This window comes from Equus quagga, chromosome 7 (assembly GCF_021613505.1).
Source record: "Equus quagga isolate Etosha38 chromosome 7, UCLA_HA_Equagga_1.0, whole genome shotgun sequence".
Lineage (NCBI taxonomy): Eukaryota > Metazoa > Chordata > Mammalia > Perissodactyla > Equidae > Equus > Equus quagga.
Genome location: NC_060273.1, coordinates 1,229,890 through 1,257,379, shown reverse-complemented (window position 1 = coordinate 1,257,379; position 27,490 = coordinate 1,229,890). Strand labels below are relative to the sequence as shown.

The 27,490-nt window shown below is 55.0% G+C and overlaps 2 protein-coding genes across 4 annotated transcripts in view; one reads left to right on the top strand and one right to left on the bottom strand.

The window, feature by feature from the left end:
- Positions 1-15,803, top strand: part of UNKL (unk like zinc finger) — a 51,219-nt gene extending 35,416 nt beyond the window's left edge. For 2 of the 3 annotated variants that reach the window (XM_046665548.1, XM_046665549.1), the window contains exons 11-15: positions 9,756-9,848; positions 10,552-10,773; positions 11,590-11,792; positions 11,876-12,133; positions 13,118-15,803. In XM_046665548.1, the coding sequence (XP_046521504.1) occupies positions 9,756-9,848; positions 10,552-10,773; positions 11,590-11,792; positions 11,876-12,133; positions 13,118-13,273 (932 nt within the window). In that variant the 3' untranslated portion in view covers positions 13,274-15,803. The remainder of the gene's footprint in view (positions 1-9,755; positions 9,849-10,551; positions 10,774-11,589; positions 11,793-11,875; positions 12,134-13,117) is intronic. The other variant, XR_006889274.1, reaches the window with a different exon arrangement.
- GNPTG (N-acetylglucosamine-1-phosphate transferase subunit gamma) lies at positions 15,650-27,481 on the bottom strand. The gene is made up of 11 exons (XM_046665551.1): positions 27,387-27,481; positions 27,233-27,290; positions 27,088-27,155; positions 17,233-17,287; positions 17,083-17,166; positions 16,909-17,002; positions 16,703-16,817; positions 16,550-16,632; positions 16,338-16,469; positions 16,174-16,255; positions 15,650-16,082 (listed from the first exon to the last, which is right to left on the bottom strand). The coding sequence occupies exons 1-11, from the start codon at positions 27,457-27,459 to the stop codon at positions 15,985-15,987; spliced, it is 942 nt and encodes a 313-aa protein (XP_046521507.1). The 5' UTR covers positions 27,460-27,481; the 3' UTR covers positions 15,650-15,984.
- Between the last annotated feature and the right edge of the window lie 9 nt (positions 27,482-27,490).

The following is a 27,490-nucleotide window of genomic DNA, read 5'->3' as shown; positions in this document are numbered from 1 at the left end:
ACTGGGAAGGGAGGAGGGCTCGGGGCTGCCAGGTCGCCCTCACCCGCCAGGAGCACTCCCACCGTGCGCCTGTGTCAGGCACCACATCTATGCCAGAGTCAGCCAGGTGGCCAGATCTGAGCTGATATTTCCTACCAGAGAGAACGTCAGTTATCAACAGCCGAGGAGAGCGTGCTGTCATCGTCCCACTAAACTTGTGGCCACCAGTCGTGGGAGCCCCTCGAGCCTCTGGCCACTGCCCTCTGGCTGCGTGACCGAGACAGATTTGAAATGAAGCCAGCAAAGGTGGGGGAGGAGAGGGCATCTTTTCAGCTGCCATTTAGGCTGCAAACCATGGACCTCAGAGGGCTATGAGAGCCAGTCACCCCGTGGTGACGCCGAGGGGAGCCACCCAGGTGCACACAGCCTGCTCTTGGGGTCACGGCACTGCCGGGCAGCATTCTCTCAGCTTCTAGTGTGGCCAGGCCATCCTGCCCTGTGCCTGTTTCGGGGAGATCTGATCCCTTCCCATTCTTCAAAGCGTCACTTTTCTAGAAACCCAGGCCTGTGGCCAGGCCTGTCTCCCTGCACAGCCCCGGTGTGCCTCTGTGAGCTCTGCCCTGGGGCTATTTCATCTGCCTAAGAACCTTCCAGAATCAGCCTTGCCCCACCTTTGGGAAGCTGTGGAAAAGAGGGCATCCTTGATGAAGCCGCCCCCTCCCTCTGCTGGTTTTTTTTTGAACCCTGATGTTCTTTCAGGGCTGGGCACAAACTTCTCCGTGCACCTGTGCTCTGGTCTTTTTTGTAAATTGCCTCCTTGTCGACCTCCATGTCAGAGCAAAGACTCCTCAGTGACTGACCCTCCCTGGGGCTCTGCTGCAGAGGGTAGTTTCTTAAAGCCTTCTGTACTTTGTGGGCGGTTTGGGTATGTGTGTTTCCTTTTAAGCAAAAACAAACCCACGTGTATTTGATCTCAACTGGAAATTGGGGGTAAACCACAGAGGTCTCCGAATGGAACATGCCCGTTTTCATATGGAATTGACAGCACCAGTGGGCCTTATAACTCAAGGCTCTGGGTCTTGCTAAGTGGCGCCCTCAAACTCGCGTGTTCCTGTCAGAAACTTGGAGGTCAGGGATGAGGCGTGGGGTCGAGTTGTCAAAGTTTGCACTTACGGCTAAAAGAACACAGCAGGTAGGCGGCAGAGAGCCCTGGGGTTCTGGCCTGTGACTGGCCTCTCTACCCCCACTCGAGGGAGCGGAGTGATTATTAAAGAACCACTTTCACTGTTGAGTGTTTCTAAGCACTCCCCTAGAGGAGTTAAATGTGAGGAGTTTGGCTAACTTGTATGCTTTTTTTTTTTGGTGAGGAAGATTGGCCCTGGGCTAACTTCTGTGCCAGTCTTCCTCTATTTTGTATGTGGGATGCTGCCACAGCATGGCTGATGAGTGCAGTAGGTCCGCACCTGGCATCTGAACCCATGATCCCGGGGCACCAAAGCAGAGCACGTGGAACTTTAACCACTCGGCCACGGGGCCGGCCCCTAACATACTCATTTGAAAGGACTGCTGGGATCTAGATGGATGTGGGGCACATGTGTGCAGGAGTGCCTTTTGTTTCCACTTGGAAATGACCGGAAAAGCCATTGGGATGAATGGCATGTTTTATGATTTTATTGTTTTATGGATAAGCCCCCAGTTTTTAAAAATAAAGTTTATTTTCCCTAATATACCGGTAGTAATAGTTAAATTTGAGCATAACAGAAAGGTAATTAGGAAAATGAAAACCTGCCCCTAAACAGGCAATGCCCACCTGAGTGGAAGCAGAGCTGGGCACCTGTGCTCTGCAGGTGGCCCCCACCAGACCTGCAACGGCTCGAGAGTGGAGCTGGCATGTCTGTAGTTGTTTACTCCAGCCCTTATCTAACACCTCAGGCGGCCCCAGCCTATTTCAGTGCGTCGGTGACCACCCTGTGGGGCGTTCCTTCACTGACTTAAATATTCCCTAAACCGACTACCCAGAGGTGAAGAGGTGCAGAGTTTTTTTCAGGACTAACATTGCCTCCATTTACAGACCATACGTTTGTGTTGCTGCTGTTGTTAAAATGGGCTTCTGCTGTCGGCGCATCCTCCCTTTGTCCTCTGGCCACACTCCTGAGATCACGTGTAGCGTTATATCCCAAGGATCGAGCCCCAGTTACGGGAAGTAACGGGATCCTCAGAGCTGCTCTCTCACCCCAGGAGAGCCCCGGGGGCTCAGGGACACTGGGGCCCAGAGCGACTGCCCCCCTGCTTTGGGGCTGACAGGTGTGACTGGCTTCTCCTTGAAGTGCTTTCATTCAGGTTATGTCCTTACTAATGCAGTGCATAAAAACAATGTCACCTCTAAAATATTTAGAGAGGTACTGTGTCCAGACAAATTCTGTATTTCATGGATTTAGTGGAATCATTTCAGGGCCACCTGACAGATTTCATTTCCTTTGCCTTCCACTTCACAGGAACGGGTTTCAGATTAAAATAGTGACCTGCCCAGCTCCTTGACGGAGGGGCTGGCCGCAGAGGGCGGTGGGAGCCTTAGTCCCAGGAGACTAGATCGACTGGACGAGACGGCAGGGCCTGGTCGCGGGGCTGTGGGCAGCTGAGTCTGTCCTGTTCATCCTGACCCTGGCCTTGCCCGGCCCCGGGCCATGCGGGGGGCGCTGAGTTGAGCGTGTTTTTACCTGAGCGGGTCCGGCCCAGAGCCCTGCAGGTGGGCAGGGCAGGAGCAGCGGGGCCGGCGGCCGGCTCCGGGGCTTCCGTGCGAGGACCCCTCCTTGACCGAACACAGCGGCCCCGCGCGGCCAGCGTTCCCGCGTCCCCCTGGGCCCGGGGCCGGGCACGCAGCCTGGCAGCGCGGGGAGCAGCAGGTGCGGTGCGAGGGGCTGGCGGGACCCGGCCGCGCGCACCTGCCGCCGAGACCCAGCCAGGTGCGGCGGGGGGCGGGGCCGCGGCGCGTCTGAGGTTTGCGTCGCCCGGGGGCGGGGCCGGACGCCGTGGGGGCGGAGCCTCGAAGCCTCTGAGGCTTACGTCACTAGAGGGCGGGGCACTCTAAGGCGCGCGCTCTCGGGGGCGGGGCCGCGGCGCGTCTGAAGCTTACGTCACCAGGGGGCGGGGCACTCAGGCTTACGTCTCTCGGGGGCGGGGCTGGCGCTGGCGGGGGCGGGGCCGCGGCGCGTCTGAGGCTTACGTCACTCGGGCGGGGCACCCTAGGCTTGCGTCACCGGGGGGCGGGGCCCGCGCGTGCGGGCGGGGCGCGGGCCGCGTTTGAATCGGCGGCGGCGGTGCGGGGCGGCGGACGGTGAGTCAGCATCGTCAGCCCCGCACCGTCAGGGTGCGGGTCGTCGTTACGCGGAGCTGCGGAGCGGGCCGTGCGCCCCCGCCCAGGTGAGGTGCGCCTCCCTGCCCGGTGCACCTCTCTCCCTACAGCTGCGCAGATCCCCCTCCCCAGGTGCGCTTCCCCCCCAGGTGAGGTGCATCTCCCGCGTGTGCACCTTCCTCCCCAGGTGCGCCTCCCCTCCAGGTGCTCCTCGCACCGGTCCGTGGTGCCCGCGCCCCGGGCCAGGTGTGACAGCCAGGGGTCGGTACCAGGTTTCTCGGGGGCTGCGGAATGAGGTGCATGCAAACGTCCCCTTTAGGGACCTGCTCTGCGGAGGCGCCCGCCGGTTCCCTGCGTGGGCGCGAGCCGGGCTTCTCCGGGGAGCCTGCATCACTGGCGGAGGTGGGGCTTCTCCCCGGCGAGGACAGGGTTCCTGCCTTGTCCTGCTGCGGATCGCCGTCCGCACCGTGGGAAACTCAGACCGGCGGGTGAGCGGGTTGCCAGGTGCTGCTCCATCCTGAAGTTAGAGGGGGCCGGCCCGCCGGGGGGCTCCTGGCCTGGGTGGGTGCGGGGGAGTATCCCCCGGCGTCCGGAGTTCCCCGTTGTGGCCTTTATTTCTCTGCCCTGTGTGCGTTGTCCTTGTGTGTCCCCTGACCCCGGGGACCGCGGCGGCTCTCGAACGTGCTGTGTCATGTCAGGAACGCGGCTTTGCCAGGGCCATTACTCAGCAGCTTTCGGCTCATTTCTCATTAACATCTGGGCGGTTTCTGGGAGTTTGGCAAGGCCGGTTTTGGGTCAGATGGCACAGTTTATGTAACTTGGGTCATTGAGATTTTGAGTGTTAAATTCTTTTTAAAAGTCAGTTTTTCCTGTAAGAGAATATCTCAGAAGACCTGGTGTAGTCGGACCAGAGAAACACTGTTGATGGAACTGGCAGCACACACCCCGAGAGTGGCCGTCTCTGCCTCACAAACTGAACCCGGCTGTGGGTGTCAGGTGAGGGTGGCCCCTCTCTGCCCCCTCTGCACGTGAGGGGTTAGGTCAGCAGGCACCTTTGTGCTGCGGGGGGGGGCCAGCATGGTGAGGTCAATCACATCAAGGTGAGTACAGGCCCCAGCGCTCCATGCAGGCTGTTTCCCACATCCATCCTTCTTGGTTGTGCCTTTGTTGTTTCTGGAAGTCTGCCAGCTTTGAAGCCGACGCTTGTAACCTGATCCCAGCACTGCGGGTACTGAGGGCTAGGTCCATGTTGTCAGGCCGGCTGACCCGGCATATCCAGGACAGGGACTTGGGACCCCAGGCTGAGCAGATGTGCCACGCCAGCATGCAAACGGTGGCTTTGAATCCCCATTCGTTTGGCTGCAGCACAGGTTTTGTGCAGGGGAGGGGGGCAGGGCAGGCGTGTACTGGGGCGTCAGGGTGCTTGCTCTCGGGGTGAGTCTGCACATTGGCCAGCACTGGTCCGGGTGCACCTGCACAGTCTGGGCTGACACGTAGGAGCAGGGCAGGGGGTCATTCTGAGAAGGGTTTCAGAGGCTGAGCAGAGGACTAGCCTGGGCTAATGGAAACTGTGCCAGGCTGCAGCCGACAGCTGTGTTGACTTGAAAAGCCTCAAAATGAGTTTATTTGGGGATAGCCAAAAGAATTACAATTCCGGATGTACATGCTTTGGTGAACCATAGGCAAATCCTAAAGACAAAAGAGGGGAGCTGCCGTTGTAGAGAAAAAGGGGGAGTAGGGCCGGGCTGTTGTAAAAGAAGGTCCATTGCAGGAAAGAAACAGTTCAGGGCGGCAACAGCTTCTGATTGGCTGAGCTACGGGCGTTTCTCATTGGCTGGGCTGTTGCCAGGCACGGAGAGAAATCTTCCTTCAGTAGTAAAGTAGTTACACTTCCCTGCGAGATGCAAGCGACCCACCCACCCTCTCTCCTTGTTTGGTGTAACTGAAGATGTGTGATGCAGGTGACAGCTCCCCCTACAGGCCCTCCCTATTAATTCCCACAATGGGTTATTTTGCTTAATGGACAAAGGAGGGGCATTGCTGGGGTGGGAAGTCAGGTGGGGGTGAGTGAAGCCGTGTCCAGCCGGGAAGCATGGACCAGCGCCAAGGACTGCATTCTTTCTGGGAGGCAGGACTTGTGACCTGACAGAGTTGACAGCAGAGGATGGTCACTGCTGGGTGAGGGGATGCCCTGCTGAGGTGGCCGGAGCTTGGGACCCTAACTGGTGTGGGTTCACGGAGGAGCTGAGGGCTTCTTCTGGGCTCCTGCTCAGCACATGGGCCCAGGTGCACCTGTGTGCAGAGTTTGGGAAGGTGCCAGTGCCACCACCCTGGGGCCTCTCTCTGGTAGGAGGAGGCAGTGTGGCCATGTGGGGCACATCCTGGGGCTTAGGGCTGCAGAAGCCACCTGTGTCTGGGCGTGGACCAGGCACAGAAGGGCTGCTGAGCTCCTGAGGAGGGGGAGGGGCAGGGTGTGGGAGGGCCGCCTTTGACCAGGCCAGCACGTGGAAGAGTGAGATGGAAACTGCTGTCAATCTTAAAACTAAAACAGTCATTTTACCAGCAAAACAACTTTATTCCGGAAAAACCAAAGAATTGCAATTTGGAACCCACTATGGCATGGCAAGAGCCATCGGCAAGTCCAGCAAGCCAAGGAGAGAAATGTTATTTCAGAGAGAAAAAGAGGAGGCTGGGAGGGGTTGTTGTTCTTTCTTTCTTTTTTTTTTTTTGCAGAAGATTAGCCCTGAACTAACATCTGCCACCAATCCTCCTCTTTTTGCTGAGGAAGGCTGGCCCTGAGCTAACATCCGTACCCATTTTCCTTTATTTTATGTGGGACACCTGCCCCAGCATGGCTTGACAAGCAGTGCATAGGTCCACACCAGCGAACCCCGGGCTGCTGAAGCAGAACGTGTGAACCTAACCACTGTGCCAGTGGGCCGGGTGGAGGGGTTGTTTTCAATGAAAGTCCATCAGAGGAGAGTGAATTGGCTGAGTTGTTGGGGTGGGCGATTTACTCCAGGAGATGCAGTGTCCATCTGCCCTGTTGGGGTCTGTAGTTGACTGTCTTTCTATGATTGACCTCAGTGGTGCTGCCTGGGAGCTCCGTCTCCTGGCCTCCTGACTCCATTTGAAGTGGTTTCCCTTTATTACTTTTCACACTGAGGTTGGCCGAGAAGGCACAGTGGGCTTGGGTGAAGGCCTGAGGTCGTGTCCCGGGAGCAGGTGAGAGCCAGAGACTGGCCCCTGTGTGCAGAGTTCACAGCCGCAGGAGACAGGTGCGTCTGTGGAGAGGTCCCTGGAGGTGCCCATTTGAGCCCCAGCCTGGAGAGGACAGGTGGGCGTCTCCATCATCCCCCTTGTGGGTTGAATTATGTCCCCCAGAAAGACGTGCCTCATTCCTAACTGCCCCCACCTGTGAACGTGACCTCATTTGGAAACAGTCTTTACTCATTAAGGCAAACGAGGTCGTTAGGATGGACTCTCATCCAACATGCCTAGTGTCCTTACAAGAAGAACACAGCTGGACACAGTGACACGGGAGAGACAACATGTGACAACGGAGGCAGAGACTGGGGCGATGTGACCAGGAGCCAAGGCAGGCCAGGGAGTGACGGCACCACCAGGAGCGGAGGAGGCAGGAAGGAGCCTCCAGAGGGAGCCCGGCCCTGCCACACCGTGGCCCCCTTGGTCTTGATTCCTGGCGGGCAGACTGGAAGAGGATGAATCCGTGTCGTTTGAAGCTGCCCTGTGCGTAGCGCCCCGTTTCAGCCAGAATACGAATGCCTCTGTGCTTCCGGATGTTAGGAAGAAGCTGTCTGTCGAGTGGGCACAGCCGAGGGGGCGGGGACATTCACAAGGGGAGCCCCTCAGGGGGAAAGAGGGTCCGTGTCGGCCGGAGGCGGGTGCTGCCTCCTGGAGCACCCGGTGTCTCCCTGGGGGACTCGGTCTTTCTTGTCACGACTCTTGCGTCAGGCCATCTTCGCGTCGCCGTGTCCTTGGCTGTTGGGTGCATCCCTTGGACCTGTTGGAGGAGCTGGTCCGGTTGTGCAGGTGCTGCCGGCTGTCACACGGAAGAGCTTGGGGTGCTGCCACCCTGGGGCCTGCCCTCTGTTCCTCCCACAAAAGTCCTCGCAGGGTCAGGGATGTGCAGGGCCCAGTGTCACAGACTCAGCCCCTTTGGCCTTGTGACCCTTCAGAGCAGCCAGATAGACTCTGTGGGCTGGGGAAGGGGCAGGCCAGGCTCCTGGTCTCCGGGGCGGCCCTGGCCCAGCTCCCACCTCACATGTTCACCTCCTTTTCAGATAAGACCTTCGAAAGTCCTAAATCTCCATCAGAACAGTTTTTCCTTTGGAGCGAGCAGGGCCCTGGCGCCTCCCCACTGCCCCTGGTCATGGGTGGGGAGGATGGTAGTCTCGGAGTGGTTTGGCTGCCTGACCTCAGTGCCCAGAAAATTCCCCTCGAGGCTGGAATCTGAACCGGGGCTGGGGTCGCAGAGTCATGCTCCCGAGGTGGTGGCCTTCAGAGTGTCCCCCAGCAGCCCCTGTAGGCTGATGGAGCATGACTCCTACTCTGCGCTCCTGGCCGCACTTGCCCAGCAAGGCCAGGATGGGGTCATGTCCGTAGGCAGCGGGGATGAAGCAAGGAAGGAAGCAGACACAAGGCCTGGCCTCACCCGGTGGTGCTGCATGAGGACGTGCACCTGTGCTCTCGGAGAGGAGGCAGCGTTTGGCCACCGGCAAGTGGGCCGCTGAGCGCCTGGCACTGGGCGAGGAGCCCTCCCTGTGGTCGGCTCGTGTGGTCCCCATGCCCGCTGAGTGGTGCTGACCAGTCCCGGGTATGGGGAAGGGGTGGTGCAGCCGGGGCCACGCCTGGGCCTGGACCCCAAGTCTGCTCTGCACGTGCGCACTGCCGCTCCTGAGCTCTCCATGTGCCTAGGCCTCAGTCTCAGCCTCTGTTGCCGCTAACGTCGTAAATCCTCTTTCATTTAAAAGGCAGCAGCCCCTCCCCCGGCTGCAGGCGGGTTCCTCTGTCTGAGAGCCACCCTTTCATCCCCCTGCCCTGGTGCCCGCCGCCTTTGCTTGTGTCGGATGCAGTTGATGGAAACAAGCCCAGCCCAGCCACCCCTTCCTGCAGCCTCAGCCGCTGCTGCGCCCTGTTTCCTGGCTTGCCCGGGAGTCTGGGCCGAGCCGAGGGCGGGACCTGGTCAGAACTGAGCAGCTGCTCCTCTCCCTGGGCCGTTTTGACTTGATGTCACTTGTCGCATGCTGTCTAGGGGACTCTGACGCTTGGCACTAGGCCGTTGGGGGCAGGGCAGAGGCAGAAGGCTCCAGAAGCCCGGCTCACTGATCTGGAGCAGGCAGGTCTGACCAGCCTCCCTGTGGTGCATCCCCTGGGCTGTGGAGAGACGATCTGTCCCAAGGGGCTGGGGGCAGGGATGGCTTTGTGGTCTCTTCACGTGGGACTTGGTACATCTGACCAGGCGTCGTGGGGGGCCAAGCAGAGGGGGAACAGGGCTTGGCTGCACAGCAGAGGCCCAGCTGCCTCTGGGAGGGGGTGCAGGGGGGAGCACGGGACCCCAGAGGTGGGGCAGGAAGGAAAGTGCCAAGTGGGGCAGGGCCTGCAATGCCACCAGGGTTTGCTGCAGACCCATCTGAGACTTGGGGCTGGGAAGGCCCCAGGAGCCCTGCAGCCTCTCCCCTGGCCCTCAGCGGATGGCGCACGCTCCAGGTCCTCTGGCCACACTTTCCCTGAGCTGACCCTGTGTGGCCACAGGAACTTAGGAGACAGGTTCCAGCTTTAGGGGCTGGTGGGCCTGACCTCCCCAAGACAGCTTCCTGCTCCTCCCCAGGTCCCCAGGGTCTGGGGAGGGAGGGAGCCCCCAAGCTAGGGAGGGGCAGGGTCCTAGGAGGAAGGGAGGGCGGCTCCACCTGCCATATGGAAATGGCCCTGCCCCACTGTGGGACCCGCTCAGTGCCCCCCGGCCGAGGGCTCTGCCGTGATGGTGCCGCTGCCTCCGCCGCCCCCCCTCCCCCCCGCCCACGCCACCCCCGCTTGGAGGTCAGCACAGCTGTGGCCTCATGAAGCTGTCTCTGAGTCCCTTTCTCGTGGACTTTGTTCTCCTGGAAAATCTTTCCTCACTAGTCAGGTGTGTTTACTTGGTCAAATTTTACCAAATGATTAGGAATTTAAACTGAGGAGCAAACGTCAGCGAGATGAGGGCGGTGCTGCTGGGGCTGCAAGATGGGCCGGCGGCCTGAAGGCTCTGGCTTTGAGGGAGAAGGAAGCGAGTCTCTGAGGCCCGAGGTGCACTGGGGCCTGGGCTCCCCATGCTGGGCCCTCAGCCAGGGGGGCCTAGCCGCCCCCCAACCCTGCCAGCTGCGGGTCTGCGGATGCTGCGGTGACACGGTGTTTTGTCGTGCAGGCTCAGCTTTAGACCTGCATCTCAGTGATGTGAGCCTCGCATCCCTGGATAAAGAGCTGGAAGAGCAGGACGGCGGCGACCCCGGACCCTCAGGTGAGGGCGCTGACACTGGGCCCCCGGCTGTGCTGCTGCTTTCAAGACTCCTTAAGTGGTCCTGGGGCAGGAGGGTCCCGGGCCCCCTCCCCCTGCAGCCTGTGTAGGATCAGCTTCTTGCCCCTTCCTCAGTTTACCTCCATCTCAGCAAAGTAGGCCCTGCAGTCAGGGGCACAGCCTTCCAGTCGCTTTCTGGGGAGATGTTTCAACCGCAGCATTGGCGTAAAGACGAATGTATTAACATTATACACTGAAACGTTTTCTTTTTCCTCAAAGTTTGTGTTTTTCTTGTGATATTAAAAGAAAGTAAACCATTTCTGGGGAACCCTAAAATACTGGGACCACCATGCCAGTGGCTAGGTCAGCTGAGCAGGGCCTGGTGGGTGTCTGACCTATGCTGGGACGCCCCCCGACCAAGTGTCTGAGTGGTGAGGGGGCGTGACCACATCAGTGGGTGGGGGGCATGTGTGCTGTGGGCCTGGTCCTCCCGTGTCCCCCACTCTCGGGGTCCTCCTGGATCACCCCCAGCATCCACCACTCTTGGGGTTCCCCCAAGGCCCCCTGTTCCCCCTCACTCTCAGGGTCCCCCCAGTGTCCACCTGCCGTGGCTGCTCCTCCCCAGCTCGGAGGCCTCACACTGCGTCTGGCCCTGGTGGTCACTGCTGCCACTTCTTGCTAACTCGGCCCCCTCTGCTCCGTGCAGGTCAGAGGTCTCCGGGGGGCTCGGCACCTGTCACCATTCCGGGCTGCCTGCCGCGCTCCCCGTCCTTGCACTCCTCGTCGTCCCTGTCCACCTCCCCACTCAGCTCGCTCTCCCAGTCCCTGTCGGGGCCACTCGTCTCCTCGGCCATGACACCCCCCCAGCAGCCGCCACCCCTCACGTCACAGCCTGGGACACTGGGCCCCTCAGCCTACAGCTCCTTAGGTGAGCCGGGTCCAACGGGGAGGGACCCACCCCTCTGAGTGACGCTGTGCAGCTGAGTGAACTGAGGCGCGGGGTGGTGGGTCCCACGGTGGTGCTGCCTGCTTTCAGGGGCTCCTCCGTGCCACCCTGCGTGGTCCTCCTCATGTGGGTGTTGGCGCTTGTCCTAGGCTACCCGTCTCTGCTGGTTTGCTGTTGATGCCTTGGCGCACGGAGTTGGGTTTGTGTGCAAACCTCTGTCAGGTTCTCATTGTGGCCGGGACCCCGAGACACTGTCCTGATGACACCGCAGCCTGACCCACCTCTCGCTCTCCCACCTATGGGGGAGTTTCTGAGGCTGCCGGACAAGTGATGGCACCAGAGACCCCATGCAGAAGCAGACGGACTTGCAAAAAGAGGAAACAGTGTCATTTCTTGTTATTTTTCCATTGGAAAATATTCTTTATCTTATGTAATTTGTTATATTTTAAAAGAACATTTTTAAATACCATTTTAATTTCTGATGCCATGTGTATATGTATCAATCGATGGCACCACGTGAACAGAAGCTCCTTGGGGTTCTTGGGTTCTAAGAGTGTAGTGGGTTCCTGGGACCAGAGTTTGGGAACTGCTGTTTCATGTGATGCAGTCACAGAAACTTTGAATTTATGTCTTTTTCTGTTTGAAGCCCACATGTGGTTGGGAACGGGGCCTGGTAGGAAGCTCAGGGGCTGGTGTCGTCGTCAGTGGAGCCCCAGAGGTCCCCAGAGCCTGCAAGGGCGACATCTGTGCTGTCTCCCCGAGACTGGGGCTCACATCTCTCCTGTCTTCCACACCCAGGCTTGAACGGCGTCCCTGGGAACATCTGGGACTTTGTTTCCGGCAGCTTCTCTCCCAGCCCGTCCCCCATCCTGAACGCCGGCCCCGCGTCTTCTTCGAGCGCAAGTCCGAGCAGCGCTGAGCTGGCTCGGGTCCGGCGGCAGCTGGACGAGGCCAAGAGAAAGATCAGGCAGTGGGAGGAGTCCTGGCAGCAGGTGCAGCAGGTGAGTGCCAGGCGGGCCGATGGGGGCGCTCCCCGTGGGGCTGCCCTTCTCCGGTGCCAGCGCTGAGCCGCCCTGGGTTTCAGGCCTGTGACGCGTGGCAGCGGGAGGCGAAGGAGGCGAAGGAGCGCGCGCTTGCGGCCGACAGCGCCCGGCAGCTGGCACTGCAGAAGAAGGAGGAGGTGGAGGCCCAGTTCCGGCGGCTGCAGGAGGAGCTGGAGGGCCGGGGCGTGTCCTCCACGCTCCCCGGGCTGCGGAGCTGCGGCGACATCGGTGCCATCCCCCTGCCCAAGCTGCACTCCCTGCAGAGTCAGCTGCGCCTGGATTTGGAGGCGGTGGACGGGGTGAGTCCTGGTTTTGGTTTCCAAGGGACCCAAGGTCTGTCCCTGGCAACTGAGCTCGGCACAGAGGGAGGAGGGGTACCAGTCCAGCACTGCATCCCTGTCCTCTGTCTGGTCCCCACCTTGCCCCAACTTCCAGGTCACATGGCTCATGGGGCTCTGCCCCCCGACTGTGCGAGTCCCCTCTGCCGCCAGCTTGGCCCCTGCCCTTCTTCCTGGGTCGGCCACATCTGCCCCTCCCCTGCCCTTCCTTCTGCCAGCTGTGCCCTCTGTGGACAGGGTGGACGTCCCTCCCGTCCCACGCATTTGGAGCCGTGGTGTGCAGTGGGGCTCTTCGCCACCCTTCAGGGTCACTGGTTACTTTCTCGCTGCCCTCATTCCTCGTCTTTTCTGGCATGGCCTAAAGCCGGCTGCCCTCGGCTCAGCTAGAAACTCCTTTCCTGCCAGGGCGTTTTGTTAGAACTTGGAGCACCTGAAAGTTTCCACGGCCCTGCCTCTCACACTCCTCCCCGTCCGCTGACCACAGCCAGGTTGCCGCGCACTTCTGATCGCCTCATCTCCAAGGCGCTGTCTCCCGGGCTTTGGCTGCTCTCTCAGGAGGGCTGGGCCCCCAGTTAGGGTTCCAATAAGCCCAAATCCTGATGCCCACTGGCCGCTGGTCATGGGCCTCGGCCCGCCCTGGCGCTTCCCCAGGGCCTGCCCGACTGCTCCTTCTGCCTGGCTCGGCCCCAGCACCAGTCCTCTGCCCCAGGATCTGGTGGGGAAGCGTCTCCCATCCTGCCTCTTCGTTCCTGCCCCGTGTGTCTCCCCAAGCCAGGTCCTGGAGCTGGGGATCCGATTTGTCCACACATGCGTCTTCCTCCACCCCTTGCCCCCCAGGCTTCACTGCCAGCTGGGCCAAGCCTTGGGCCCCTGGGCTTTGCTTCTGTGGGTGGCCAATGGCGGTGGGGAGGCCACCACCCCCCCCAACCACGTCTCTCCCCGCAGGTGATCTTCCAGCTCCGGGCCCAGCAGTGTGTGGTGTGCGGGGAGCGGGCCCGCGGCGCTGTCCTGCGGCCCTGCCAGCACCGCGTGCTCTGTGAGCCGTGCGCGGCCGGGGCGCCCGAGTGCCCCTACTGCGAGGGCCAGCCCCTCCCGTGGTGACGGCGCCACGTCATCGCTCACCGACATCGGGCCCGGGCCCTGAGCAGCCCACCCACGGTTTCATGGTATCCTCCTCCCAACCCTTAGAGGCAAACCCACAGAACGCCCTGGAGCCTGACGTCCCAGGCGTGGTCATCACGTAGGGTTTGCGCTCCCGACGCTACTGTGACCAGATCCCTGGGAGTTCGGGTCCCGGCACAGCACTTTGTAACCCGAGGAATTTAGGTGGATGTTACGAGTTGCTACAAGCTGCTTTCTAGGTTCGTGTTTTTTTAATATGCGATAATCTGAAGCTTTATATGTGTACTGTGAACTTGAAATACTTCATATCAGTTTACTGTTAATTCATAGTATGGTAAATATATTAGATTTCATATTCTGAAGTTAGTACTTATGCAATGAGCATTTATCTAGTAGGAAGAAATGCCTAGAATTTTTACAGTTTTCAAATTAAGTGCAAACAAATAGTATTTATAGCAAAGAGTGATTATTGAAAGACATATACATTTAGATGTCTTTAATTTTATGAAAGGAACTCTTCCTAAACACGTGCATGCGCACATTAACTGGAGTTTTATATTCCTCTCTCGTGAAGTGACGTTGAGACAGCTCGATCATGCGTCCCACGACCCATGGCCACTTTGTCTAAGTGCCTGTGCCTTGCAAAAGTGAAGGAAACGGTTGGTTGGGTTTTATTTCCTCCCTTGAAACTGTAAGACAATTGGACACTAGGGACAGAGCAGTGGAGGGGAGCCGGCGGCGGACGTCTCCGCGTCACTCTCAGTGTTGTGCTCGGAGCGCCTGGAACCTGCAGCCCTGCTCTCCAGCTTCTTAGAGCTGGTGGCCGGCATCCCGGCTCACTGACAGGTGGCGTTGGGGCTGAGGCCGGAGACATGCCCACTGTTGCTCCCCATGCACATCCGGGACCTCCAGGACTCCTGCCCACATGGGACAGGCTGCCAAGCTGTGGTGTAGTCCAGACTCCCAGGCGACATTTCTAGCCGACACTGTCGCCTGGTCTGTGCATCCAGTTACCATCAGTCACTCATGTGACCCCAGGCTGCTGCGCGCTGGGGGGAGGCTGCCCCAAGGACCAGGCGCTGCCGCACATCCCTCCACCCTGAGCAGCAGCCTGGCTTCGGGGCGCAGCAGAAACGCTACTGAGAAAGGGTCAGATTTTAGTGACAACTTGAATCTTCTCTGGTCTGCGTTGGTCATTTTTCCTGGAAACCCAGGAAGAAGTAAAAGGTGTCTGTAGTTTACCCGAACTTTGCTCTCAGAGCAGCAGATCCAGAGCGCCCTAAGAAAACCTTTCCAGAATCTGCCGTTGGGCGGGAGCAGGTACCGGCCCTCTGGCCTGGAAGTGAGCGCTGACGCGTTTCCACCCGCCTGGGGCTTCGCCAAAGACTTTCCATAGCGTTTTTTAAAGTGCAAAGTGATTAGGTAAAAATTTTTATCAGTGACCAAATTAGAATGTATTTACTATAGTCAGAGGTTTAAACATTTTTTAACGTCAGACGAACTGACAGCAGTTCTGTCGTTTCAAGGTGGATCCATGACATTCCGCAGCTGGTCCGCTACTAACGGTAACTATCCACCCGGTTTTAGTGAGTCTACTTTGTTTCTAATTCTGGTGATTTATTAGCTCTTAGAAATTACGTATATTTTGTGCTACTGTTATCACTGTTTAAATTCCTTATTTTTATTAATATTTATGCACTTGTTCCCCATCTCAGGCCTTTGGTCTTTTTTGGGAACCAGGACAATGTTTATCGTCGACATCTAGCCTAGACGTTTTCAAATTATAAACAATTAAGAACAATTAAGCTTTAGGTCTATTTATAAGCTACTCTGCTCAGTTCTTTCTGTGGAGCTGGGGAGACTGGAGGTGCGTGCTCATGGGGTCCCCGGCTGGAGGCGCGTCCCAAGCACCCACTCTCCCGGGATCGGGACTGGCTCTGAGGACAGACATGTGACAGGAAGAGCAGAGAGCCACCCAAGTGAATGGCGCTCCTGGCCTTCCTACCCCTGCTGCTCGCTGCGGTGGCCCTGGCCTTCTGCGGGAGCCACCCTGTGCAGCCTCGCAGGCCGAGGTGGGGCCAGGCTCAGTGTCTCGGGGCTTCACCGCCCTGCACGTGGGTGACCGAAGGAGCGCTGGGTGCAACAGCTGCAGCGTCTGGCGCTGCCTGCGGCCGCTCAGCTCTAACATTCAACACTAGCAGTAACACTGTCAGGAGGCCATTCGTGTGACTGGTCAGCAGAGGACCAACGCAGTGTGGACACTTCATGTGGATTAATTTATGGACACGCCGATCTGTATGTTTGTTTTGCATATTTAGATGAGAATGTTATTGGAATGGAGTTTAACCCAGAAAGTAGTATTTATGACACATAATCATTTACTGGTAGTGAATTGTTTAAAGTTGTTAACACTTAAGTTTTTTTACACTATAGCATTTATGCGATGGTTTACAGAATTCATGGAATTATTTTTATCAGTATGGGAATTAATTAAAACTTTGAATCTTTACTTTGTCTACATCTTTGAGCACAACCTGTGAGCCGCCTGGCCTGGGAGTCACGGAGGAAGGCGTCCTCTGGCTGCAGTGTACCTGCCCAGGACCTTTCTGCTCTGCACCGTGGTCCCAGCCTGGTTGCCCCTCCCACACAGGATGCCACAGTCTGGTTCTGTCCTCCAACCCTGTCCCAGGTCACAAGGTATTCCCACGCAGTCCCGGGTCACCTCGTAGCTGCTCTGCTGTCCTGTCTGTGGGTGTCTTGGGGCCCAAGTGCTCGGAGCTGGAAGTTTCTGCCAAACACAGGCGGCAGCAGGTCAGGACAGGGCCTGTAGGCGGCAGGTCCCCAAGGGAGCCCGGCCCCTTCATGCAGACATGACTCACCTGCAGGCTTCCCATGGGGGATGCCATGCTGGGTGAGCACGCTTTTCAGTCTCTTAATCTCCTTTGACAGTTCTTTATGTGCCTAGAACAGAAAAGGTGGAAGAGTCAGGCCCCTGGGTGGGGAGGACGTCTCGTGTCCACGGAGCCCCCCGCCCCATCTGTACCTTACTGCAGTTGTCCAAGGTCTCAAACACCAGGCCCTTAGCACCTCCTTCCTGCTGTGCAGACTCGCTTCCTTCTAGGGTCCTTAAATAGCCAGCCTCCTCAAAAACTGCCCTGAGCAATTTCTCATAGCCCTGAAGGTCAAGGAAGAAGAGGGCACACCCAGCTCTTGGCTGCCCTGCCCCCGCCAAGGGGGTGCCCGCCCACACCTCACCTGGGACGTGACCAGCTCATCGGCCAGGTCCTGCTCCACCTGGTCCCATCTCTGCTGCAGGGCCGTGGGCAGGGCCGGATACACTAGGAACCAAGAGAGAGCGGACTTAGCTCAGCCCCTCTGCCCCCGCCCCAGCCAGCGTCAGCATCCTACCTAACAAGGAGTGGGGGTGGCACACAAGGGGCGTCTCGAATGTCAGTGCGTAGACACAGGTGCTCGGCTCAGACACGTGGGCCAGTCGGTTGCTTTTCCCGCAGGTAAGCTCCACCTGGTGGGGAAACCTTGGTGGGTGGTGGGGGAAGCGGGGAAGCTGGGAAGCTGGGGCCCTCCTCTCAAGGCCCCCTCCTGCACCGCCCCACCTTGCTCTGCCGGCTCCGGGAGTGGCAGGAGTCGCCATCCCTCATCCACATGCCCCTGAAGGTGTTGTTGGCAATTTCCCACTCGTGCCAGATGCTGGGGAGAAGCAGAGCTGTGTGAGGCAGGTGGAGGGCACCCCCCAGGAGCCTGCGGCCACCTCCCATCCCCCAGCTCACCCAAGAATCCCGCTGTAGGCGTTCCAGCGGAAGGTCTGCTCGTGCTGGGTCACGTTGTGGAACGGGCAGAACTCATACTTGTACCTGGGGGCAGAGCCGCTGTCAGGGGGGCCCCAGCCCCCACCCCCGCCAGCCCCAACCCACACTCACGTGGACTCCACCAGGCTGAAGCACTTGCCAGCAAGTCTGAAGAGATGCGCGGGCCCTAGAAGAGGAGAGTGTGTCACCTGAGTCCTGCACAAAGCAGGCATGTGGGAACGCACACTGGACAGAAAAAAGTGACAACCCAAAAAGCTGGGCCATCCAGGAAAAAGTCAGGTTGGTTTAAACTGTAAAAATGAGACATGAGAGGGGCTGGCCCAGTGCCACAGTGGTTAGGTCTGTGCACTCCACTTCAGTGGCCCAGGGTCCACAGGTTTGGGTCATGGGTATAGACCCATGCACTGCTTGTCAAGCCAGGCTGTGGTGGCGTCCCACATACAAAATGGAGGAAGACTAGCACAGAGTTAGCTCAGGGACAATCTTCCTCACCAAAAAAAACCCCACAAGAGCTTGAGTGATGTCAGCAAAATGTCCGAGCTCCGAGCTTGTTTCCCGTGAAAGCATCAACAGGACAACCAGAAACTGGCTGAACTGATCTTAGAGGAGTTCTAGAAAATGGGGTGACAGCAACCAAGTGAATGCCAAGCCACAAAGCACCACCTTTGAGCTGGTGGGACAAGTTCACTTGCCATGTGCCACCACTCCCAGCACGGTCAGGAGGTGGCCAGCCTTATCTGCCACCTTCCAGCCTGACCACTGGGAGGACTGGACTCCGTTTTGCCTAGCTCATGTTCTCAGGCAGGAAAAGTGGGCACCGCTCATGGAAGCTGCAGGGGGCCTAAGGACTCGCAGGTGTCTGGGCAAGAGATTATGGGTGGACACACAACAGACCATCTAAGGCCCCGACTGAGACTGGGCTGCGTGAGACCCTGGGAAATGAAAACGTTCCAGAGCAGCCACGGACACAGAATTGCGACTGTGCGGGCCACTCCTGGGCTCAGCGTGCGCCCAGCGGGGGGTCGGGGGGGGAGGATGGCCCCAGCACGGAGCCAGGTGGCAAGGACTGGCAGAGGTGTCTGTTTTCTCAAAGCCCCAGTTTTTCAACAACAACAAAATCATGAAGCACACAAACAGGAAAACGTGGTGTATTCAAAGGAAAAGCTGATGGTCCTCTCGGGAGCGGCCTGCACACTGGGTCTGGTAAAGACCTTTAAACAAGTGTCTTAAATGTGCTCACAGAACCAAAGGGAACGCAAAGAACTACAGGACATCAGGAAAACGATGCGGGCAAAGAGAAAATGATAGAAAGGAACCAAAAAGAAATTCTGGAGCTGAAAAATACAACTGAAATGAAATATTCACAAGAGACTTGAGCAGACGGAAGCAGCAGCAGTGACCAGAGCCTGAGGGACCTGGGGCACATTATGGGGGTCTCAGAAGGAGAAGGGAGACAGGATCTGAGGAAATGATTGTCAAAACCTCCCTATTTGACAAGAGACATGAATCTAGAAATCCAAGATGCTCACTGAACTCCTAGTGTGATAACTCAGGGACCCACGTAAGAAAAATGTCACAAACCAAGTCTTGAAAGCAGCAAGAAGTGACTCGTCATGTCAAGGGGTCCTCAGTAAGATTCCCTGCTGACTTCTCTGCAGAGACCTTGGAGGCCAGAAAGTAGTGGGGTGATGTGGGATGAAAGAAAGGAAAGATTCCACATCCAGGAAAACTATCCTTCCAAAATGAGGGTGAAATTAAGACACTCCTAGTAAAACAAAAGCCAAGGGAGTTGGTTATCAACAGACCTGCCCGATGAGATGTGCAGAAGGGAGTCCTTCAAGTTGAAATGAAGGGCTGTAAGAGGCTCCAAGGAAGGCAAAGATGCGAGCAAATCACAGCCAGTTCTGTTGTAATCTTGACTTGTAAATCTACAGGACTGAAGACAGCTGCATAAGAAATAATTATAAATCTGCCTCAGTGGCACCCAGTGTTTAAAGACAGAATCCGCAAGGGCAATAGCGCTGGGGGGACAGAGCACTATGGGAGTAGTTTCTGCATGTGACAAGTAAAGCTGACATAAAGTCAAATTAGACTTTAATAACTTTAGGATGTTATGTAATCCCCATGGTAACCACAAAGAAAACAGCTTGTAGGATGTACACAAAAGAAGAGAAGGAAATAGAAACCTGTCAGCCAGAGGGGCTGGCCTGGTGGCATAGTGGTTAAGTTCGTGCTCTGCTTCAGTGGCCCCAGGTTTGTGGGTTTGGATCCCAGGCACAGACCTACACACTGCTGATCAAGCCCTGCTGTGGTGGCGTGCCATATACAAAGTAGAGGGAGACTGGCACAAATGTTAGCTCAGGGCCAATCTTCTGTACAAAACAAACAAAAACCTGCCATCTAGAAAAAATTGACACAAAGTAATGGAGGAAACGAGGGACAATCCAGCAACAAGATGTGCTTTTGCCATTTGTCTCCTGTAAGTCCTTCCCTATCAATGCTTACTGTAAATGCCGATGGATTAAACTCTCCATGCAAAAGGCAGGGATTGGCTGGATGGAGAAGCGAACAGGCTCCGAGGGCACACCGCCTGGGAGAGGCTCGCCGGAGGTGTAAAGGCTCAAGCAGGCTGAGAGCGACAGGTGGGAGGAGCTCCCGCGCACAGCAACCCGAGAGCTGGGGCCACGACACCAGGTCACACAAACAGACTGAGGCACAAACTGAACAATCATCGACCAGTGCACCCAGCGTCAGAGCTTGGAAACAGATGAAGCAACACCGACAGAGCTGAAGGGGAGACTTGCGCAATTCCACCCCACTTCTAAGGAGACAGGACTGGAGCAACACTGGACCCGCTGGACCTAACAGGACGCTCCGCCCAAGAGCAGAATATATAGGGTTGTTTGTTTGTTTGTTTGCTTTTGAGCAAGATTAGCCCTATACTAACTACTGGCAATCCTCCTCTTTGTGCTGAGGAAGACTGGCTCTGAGCTAACATCTGTGCCCATCTTCCTCTATTTTATATGTGGGACGCCTGCCACAGCATGGCGTGACAAGCGGTGGGTGCCATGGCGAACCCTGGGCCACGGAAGTGGAACATGAGCACTTAACCGCTGCACCACCGGGCCGGCCCCAGAATATGTGTTTTTTTCAAGTGCACATGGAACATTCTCCAGGACAGACCATATGTTAGGCAACAAAACTAGTTCTTAATAATCTGAACAAAGACTGAAATCGTACAGTCTCTTTTCTGATCACAATGGAATGAAACCAGAAATAAAGAGCAGAAGCAAAAGTGGGAATTTATCTTAACTACTGGGTCAGAATCACAAGAGAATTTAGAAAATACTTGAGACAAAAACAAAAGGTACAAAGCTTATCTGGGACCAGTGGAAGCTGTGCTAGGAGGGAACGTCCAGCTGTAAACACACTTGAAACAAGATCTCAAATCAGCCTGACTTTCACACCGTAAGGGACTAGGAAAGGAAGAGCAGCCCAAACCCAGAGCTAGCAGAGCGAGAAGGTAATAAAGACCAGAGCAGAGACAGAAAAACTGGTACAGAACCTAAAGCTGCTTCTTTGAATAGATCAACGACATCAGCAAACCTTTACAGCCAGGGGGACTAAGAAAAAAAGACGAATCAGGAAAGTGGGGACTTTACTACCAACTTTACAGAAATGATAAGGATTCTGAGAATACAATGCAATGTACACCAGCAAACTGAGAGCCTAGATGAAATGGACAAATTCCTAGAAACACACAATCCACCAATCCTTCTTCAAGTCTTACCAAAAACCCAAAGCGGGGGGACGCTTCCTGACTCATTCTGCGAGGCCAGCAGCATCCTGATATCAAAGCCAAAGACAGCTACGAGCAAACCACAGATCGAGGTCCTGCGAACACTGACGCAGAAATCCTCAACAGAATGCTGGCAAGCTCAGTTCAATGGCACGTTGAAGGAATTCTACACCAGGACCAACTGGGGTTTACTCCTCAAATGTAAGGATGGTTCAAAATATAAACATTGATCAATGTAATACACCCCATTAACAGAAGGAAGGGGAAAAACCCACATGATCACCTCAGTCGAGGCAGAAAAAAGCACTTGACAAAACTCAACACTCTTTCATGATAAAAACACTCAGCGTATGAGGACTAGAAGGAAACTTGGTCAACACGATAAAGGGCATAGATGCAAACCCATGGCTGACACCAAGTGCTGAGAGACTGAGAGCTTTCCCCCAAGATCAGGACCAAGACACAGATGCTCTCAGCAGTGCCAGTCACTGTTCATCATCCTACTGGAGGTTCTAGCAAGAGCAATTAGGCAAAAAAAGAAAGAAAAGGCGGCCACGACAGAAAGGAGTAAGTAAAACTATACCGCCGTGTCTGCAGAGGACATGGCCACATGCACAGAACACCTAAAGATTCGACCAAAACCTGTGAGAGCTAACAAGCAAATTCAGCAAGTTGCAGGATACAAAGCTGACACTCAAAAACCAGTTGTGTTTCTATTTGCTAACAATGCACACTCCAAAAAGGAAATTTGGGAATACAGTCCCATTTACAATAGCATCAAAAAGAACAGTATTTAGGAATAAAAACCAAGGACGCAAACCACTTGTACACTGAAAACTACAAGGTATTGCTGAAAGAAATTAAAGATACATAAATAAATGGAAAGATATCCTGTGTTCATGGAATGGAAGATTTCATAATAATAAGTCAAAACTACCTAAAGCGGTCTATGATTCAATGCAATCCATCACAAAAATCAGCTAAAACAGGTCAGAGGCTAAGACTGCAAGACTCAGTAGAAAACAAAGCGAAATCTTCATGATTTCACTGTGGCGATGATTTCTGATATGACACCAAACGCACAGGCAGCAAAAGGAAAAACAGACAAATTGGGCTTCGTCAAAATGGAAAACTTGTCCATCAAAGGACAGCATCAACAGGTGGAAAGACAACCCACAGAAAGCAAATATTTGCAAGTCACGCATCTAAGAAGGGCAATATCTGGAATGTACAAAGAACTCCTATAACAAGAGACAAACCCAAACAACCCAATTAAAAGATGGACAAAAGACTGACTGGACATTTCTCCGAGAAGCTATACCAAACAGCCCATAAACACATGAAAACATGCTCAATATCACCAAGATATTGCCTCACACCCATTAGGATGATCATTATCAAAAAAACAGAAAATAGCAAGTGTTGCTGAGGATGTGGAGAAACTGGAACCCTTGTGCACTGCTGGTGGGAATGTAAAATGGTGCAGCCACTGTTGGAAACAGTTTGGCAGTTCCTCAAAAAGTTAAATATAGGGGGCCGGCCCAGTGGTATGGTGGTTAAGTTCGCACGTTCTGCTTTGGCAGCGCGGGGTTTGCTGGTTCAGATCCCGGGTGCAGACCTATGCACCGCTTGGCAAACCATGCTGTGGCAGGCATCCAACATACAAAGTAGAGGAAGATGGGCATGGATGTTAGCTCAGGGCCAGTCTTCCTCAGCAAAAGAAAAAAGAGGAGGATTGGTGGCAGATATTAGCTCAGGGCTGATCTTCCTCAAAATAGGTAAATAAATCAATAAATCCAGCAATATATAAAACATGTATGTATTAATCATGACCAAGTAGGGTTTAGGCCAAGAATACAGGCTGGCTCAACATTCACAAACCAGTGCTGTCTCTAGGTAAACAGCCTGAAAAAGGAAAACCCAAGAGCATCCCCATCAGGTGCAAAAACGCATCTGACAGAATCCAGCATCCGCGCACGGGACAAACTCAGCCACCAGGAGCAGGACGCCACTCTCCCGACAAGGGACGTCTACAGACACCCTTGGCTGACCCCGGAGAGCAGGGCAGGGATGCCCCTTCCCCACTTCTCTTGAACACAGGAGCCTGGCCAGGGCAGCAGGCAAGAAAAAGAAAGAAAAGGCTGACAGACTGGAAAGGAAAAAATAGGAGTGCCTTCATTCCAGTTGACAGATGAAGGCAAAATGTTGAACCCTGCGGGAATGCAACAAACAAAATCCAGAGTGTGGGAAACAGAAGATGCCACTTCTGCAATAAATACATTGCAAGGCAACAGAGGGAAATCTGCAGATTCCAGGGGACAGAGCACGCGCAGCACGGAGCCCCAAGATGCCGACTCGACAAACCCGCTTTAGAAATTCCTGAGACGATCAAAGAATCCAAAACACTGAAGGGGTTTTTGTTGATCTGTAAGGAATTATCGCTTTTTTAAGTGTGATGATGATACTGTGGCTATGCCCTTAGGAGATACAAAATATTTACAAATGAAGCAAGTTGTGAGGAATGTGTTTCAAAGCCGCAGCTGGCAGAGAAGACAGGGTGAGGGGAGCTGCGTGAGGCTCCTGCGCCCTCATACACGCTCTGCTTTCACATATGCTTCAAAGTGTCCGCAGCACAAACATTCTTAAGGTGAAGAAAAAAGAAAAAGCACAAAATACATATAGCAAGCACTACAACTGAGTGCAAGCAGAAACACATGGACAGAACGCGAAGTCAGACTGACAAGAGAAAAGAATGACGTGGTCAGCCCCGTACCACGGGGCTTGAATGCCCCACCCAGGTGGTTACATTCTGAAATGAACTGCAAAAACCCTCAAACTTCACTCATCATTTTATGGTTGGTAGTAATACTGTTATAATTCTGAAAGTATCTTATGTAAATTATAGGAGAAAGCCAGTTAATATATTTATGTGATTAAGGAACCTAGCTTTTCAGTTAGAGAAAAGGACACAGAGTAGAAAAGAAAGAAAGAAACCCTGTAATATTAATTTCACTTGGAAACTTAAAATCACATGGATTTCATCTATTCTTCCAGCATAAATATACATATGTGTATGGTGTATGTTTTTTATTTAGAAATAATTATAGACTTAGAAGATGTTGCAAAACTTACACAGAGAGATCCCTGTACCATCACCCAGCCTCCTTCCATGCCAGCACCTTATGTAACAGTACATCTCCAAAACTAGGAAACTGACATTGGCACACTGCAATGAACTAAAGCACAGACCACACACAGATTTCACAGTTGTTTTTTGTGGGGTTTTTTTGAGGAAGATTAGCCCTGAGCTAACATCTGCTGCCAATCCTCCTCTTTTTGTTGAGGAAGACTGGCCCTGAGCTAACATCTGTGCCCATCTTCCTCCACTTTATACGTGGGATGCCTACCATAGCATGGCATGAGGAAGATGAAACAGAGGAAGATGATGCATGTGTGACAAGTGGTGCCATGTCCACACCCAGGATCCGAACCGGCGAACCCTGGGCTGCCGAAGTGGAATGTGCGCACTTCACCACTGCACCACCGGGCCAGCCCCAGATTTCACAGTTTTTATATGTACTCAGCGATGAGAAAAAAACAGTGGTTCATGCAACAACATAGATGAATCCCCAAAACATGATGCTCAGAAAGAAGCCAGACACCGGAGTGTATGTTAAATGACTCCACTTATCTGAAGTCCAAGCACACAGGAGACCAATCTACAGGGACAGACACCAGAAAGTGATGGGGCAGGGGATTTGGAAAGTGACACACAGGACTTTTCTGGGTGATGGAAATGTTCTCTATCTTGTTTTGGGTGGCAATTACATGAATGTGCTCAACTGTCAATCTTCATCAAACTGAACATGTCAATAATATCTCCATAAAAATATGGATTAAATCTGAGCCAATAATGATATTCAAAAAGGAGAGAGAGAGAAAAGAGGGGAAAGGAATGCTCTTTACCAGAAGTCACCAGCTAAGAAACGCAGAAGGCGCGTTGAGAAGCAGAAAACAAGCACTTTCCTACCCCCATCAGGCTGGAGTGGGAGGGTGCACAAGACAGTACATTCAGGACCAAAGGGCCGCTGGCAGGCAGCGTGCTGAGAGCAGAGGCTGGAGCCACCTCCTCAACGGACAGACCCTGGCAGCACTCAGTCGCAGTCCCATGTGGCCCTGACGCGATGCCGTACGAAGTCCACTGCCTCTCTGGGAAGGACTCCCGCCCAAAGTGCTCACTTGACTGTGCTCAGGCTTCCAGGCCCATCTTCCCATTGAGGGAACACACTGGGGAAGTGAGAAGAAACTCTACGACAGCACGAAGCAGACAAATCCAGGGGGTCCAATGCTCCGTAAGACAACCGGCCTGGACAATTCCAAAAGTCAACGTCATGAAAACTTTGCAAAGGGGCAGGGGTGGAGGAGCCTGTTCCAAGTTTAGACTAAAGACACATAATTAACCACACGGGTGTGGGACCCATGACTGAGCCTGGGGCGGGGCGGGTGGGACAGCTGTAAAAGGCATTCTTTTTTTTTTTTGGATTGTCACCTGAGCTAACATCTGTTTTTTCCTTTTCTTCTCCTTCTCCCCCAAAGCCCCCCAGCACATAGTTGTATATTCTAGTTGTAGGTCTTTCTGGCTGTGCTATGTGGGATGCCACCTCAGCAAGGCCTGAGGAGTGGTGCCATGTCTGAGCCCAGGATCCGAACCAACGAAACCCTGGGCCACCAAAGCGGAGTGTGCGAACTTAACCACCCAGCCACGGGACTGGCCCCAAGAAGGCATTCTTGAGACAACTGGGGGATGTGGATGTGGACTGGTTGTATTATAGAATTACCTCTAAGTTTTTTGGGTGACAGATTCACACTGGAAGTATTGGGGATAAAGTGTCATTATGTTTGTAACCAACTTTCAAATGACTCAGAAAATGAAAGTTCACTTTTTACAAAATGAAGACAGAGGAAGATGATGCGCGTGTGGCAAAATGTTAGCTGTTGTTCACTGTCCCATTCCTTCCATGTCCTCTTCGATGCTTTTCATAATAAAAAGCTGGGACAATGCGGTTAGAGTGAGAGCTCACACCTGTTGCCTCTATGCCTGCTCTCACTGGCCCCCAGCCCCCGTGGCCCTGGCCTCCTTGTTCAAGGCCATTATCTGGCCACTCCCTTTGCGCAGCTCCTCTGCCCCCAGATATCCACATCCCTTCCTCCCTGTTCTCCTTCACGTTTTGGCCAAAAGGTCGCTTCCGTCTTTTCCTGACTCCCTAAATAACACCCCCTCCCCCTGCTTTCCATACCTACAGAGCACTGGACAACATCGGTCATTCTGCATTTTACTTCCATCTGTTTACTGCCTCCCCCCCACACTAGACCTTGTCTTCAGCTCTGAGAACAGGCACTGAATGTTTTGTTCATTTCCCCATCCCCAGCACAGACCCTAACACACGGTAGAATCCAACAAAAAGATTCTCGGATTTTTGCTATATTTAAAACTCACAAATGACCCAGCAATTCCACTTCTGGGATCCTGCCTTAGGAAGCCACTCACACAGGCACAGAAAAGGCCGTGTGAGGGATGTTCTCCACGCCACTGTTTCTCATGGGCCAAAAAACGCAACCACCACAAGGCTTGACAATAAAGGAACGCAGAGCCATCTACTAAGCATCAAGTGAAAAGAATGAAGACCTACATCCCACACCATGAAGAGCGCAAGACACACAGTGAGCAACAACTGCAAATTAGCAACCCTGTGTAGTAACACTGCTGCAAAAAACGGCAGCAAAGATCACAAAAAAATTCCTAGACGTTTTTTACTCGTATACTTGTGCACGTAAAAGCATAAAATAGATCCAGAAGGACAGACCACGGAACTCTTAACAGAGATCACCTCTAGAGAAGGAAATAAAGGGCTGCGTCAGGTGATAACTAACTTAGTACAAGAACGCCCTGGAATATTATCTCGCGCTTAAAAATAATTTTAAAAGGCTGACAAACGAACGCGTGATCCTCCAGGCCCGAACCTTCAGGGCCCCTCATCCGAGGCCGCCCTTCCCTCCCCGGCCCCCCTCGAGCAGGCTCCTCAGCGCTGACCCGGCCCCGCCGGTTGGGAAGCCCGGCCAGCCCCCTCCTGGCCCCGCCCCGTCCGCGGCCAGGGTCCCGCACGCACCAGACACGGGGGAAGGGTCCCTCTTGGGCTGGAGGCGACTGGTCTGCGGCAGAAACGGGTTGTTGAGCCTGCGGGAGACGGAGGGTCAGGGGGAGGCGGGCCCGGGCCGCCCCTCGGCCGCCCCGCGCGCCGCGCGCCCGCTCACCCGAACGTGTTGGGCTCCTCCACCACCTTCATCTTGGCGGCAGCTGCCGGCGCGGGCCCTGCGGGGAGCGGGCGGTGAGGAGGGCGCGGGGACGGGTCGGGAAGGGGCTCCGGCTGCGGGGGCCTGGGCGGGGCGCGGGCGGCCGGACACTCACCTCGCGTCGCGGGCCCGAGCAGCAGCAGCAGCAGCAGCAGCAACAGCAGCTGGCGCGCCAACCACGCCGCCATCGCTCCGCCGCCGGCCGGGCGGGCGGTCACG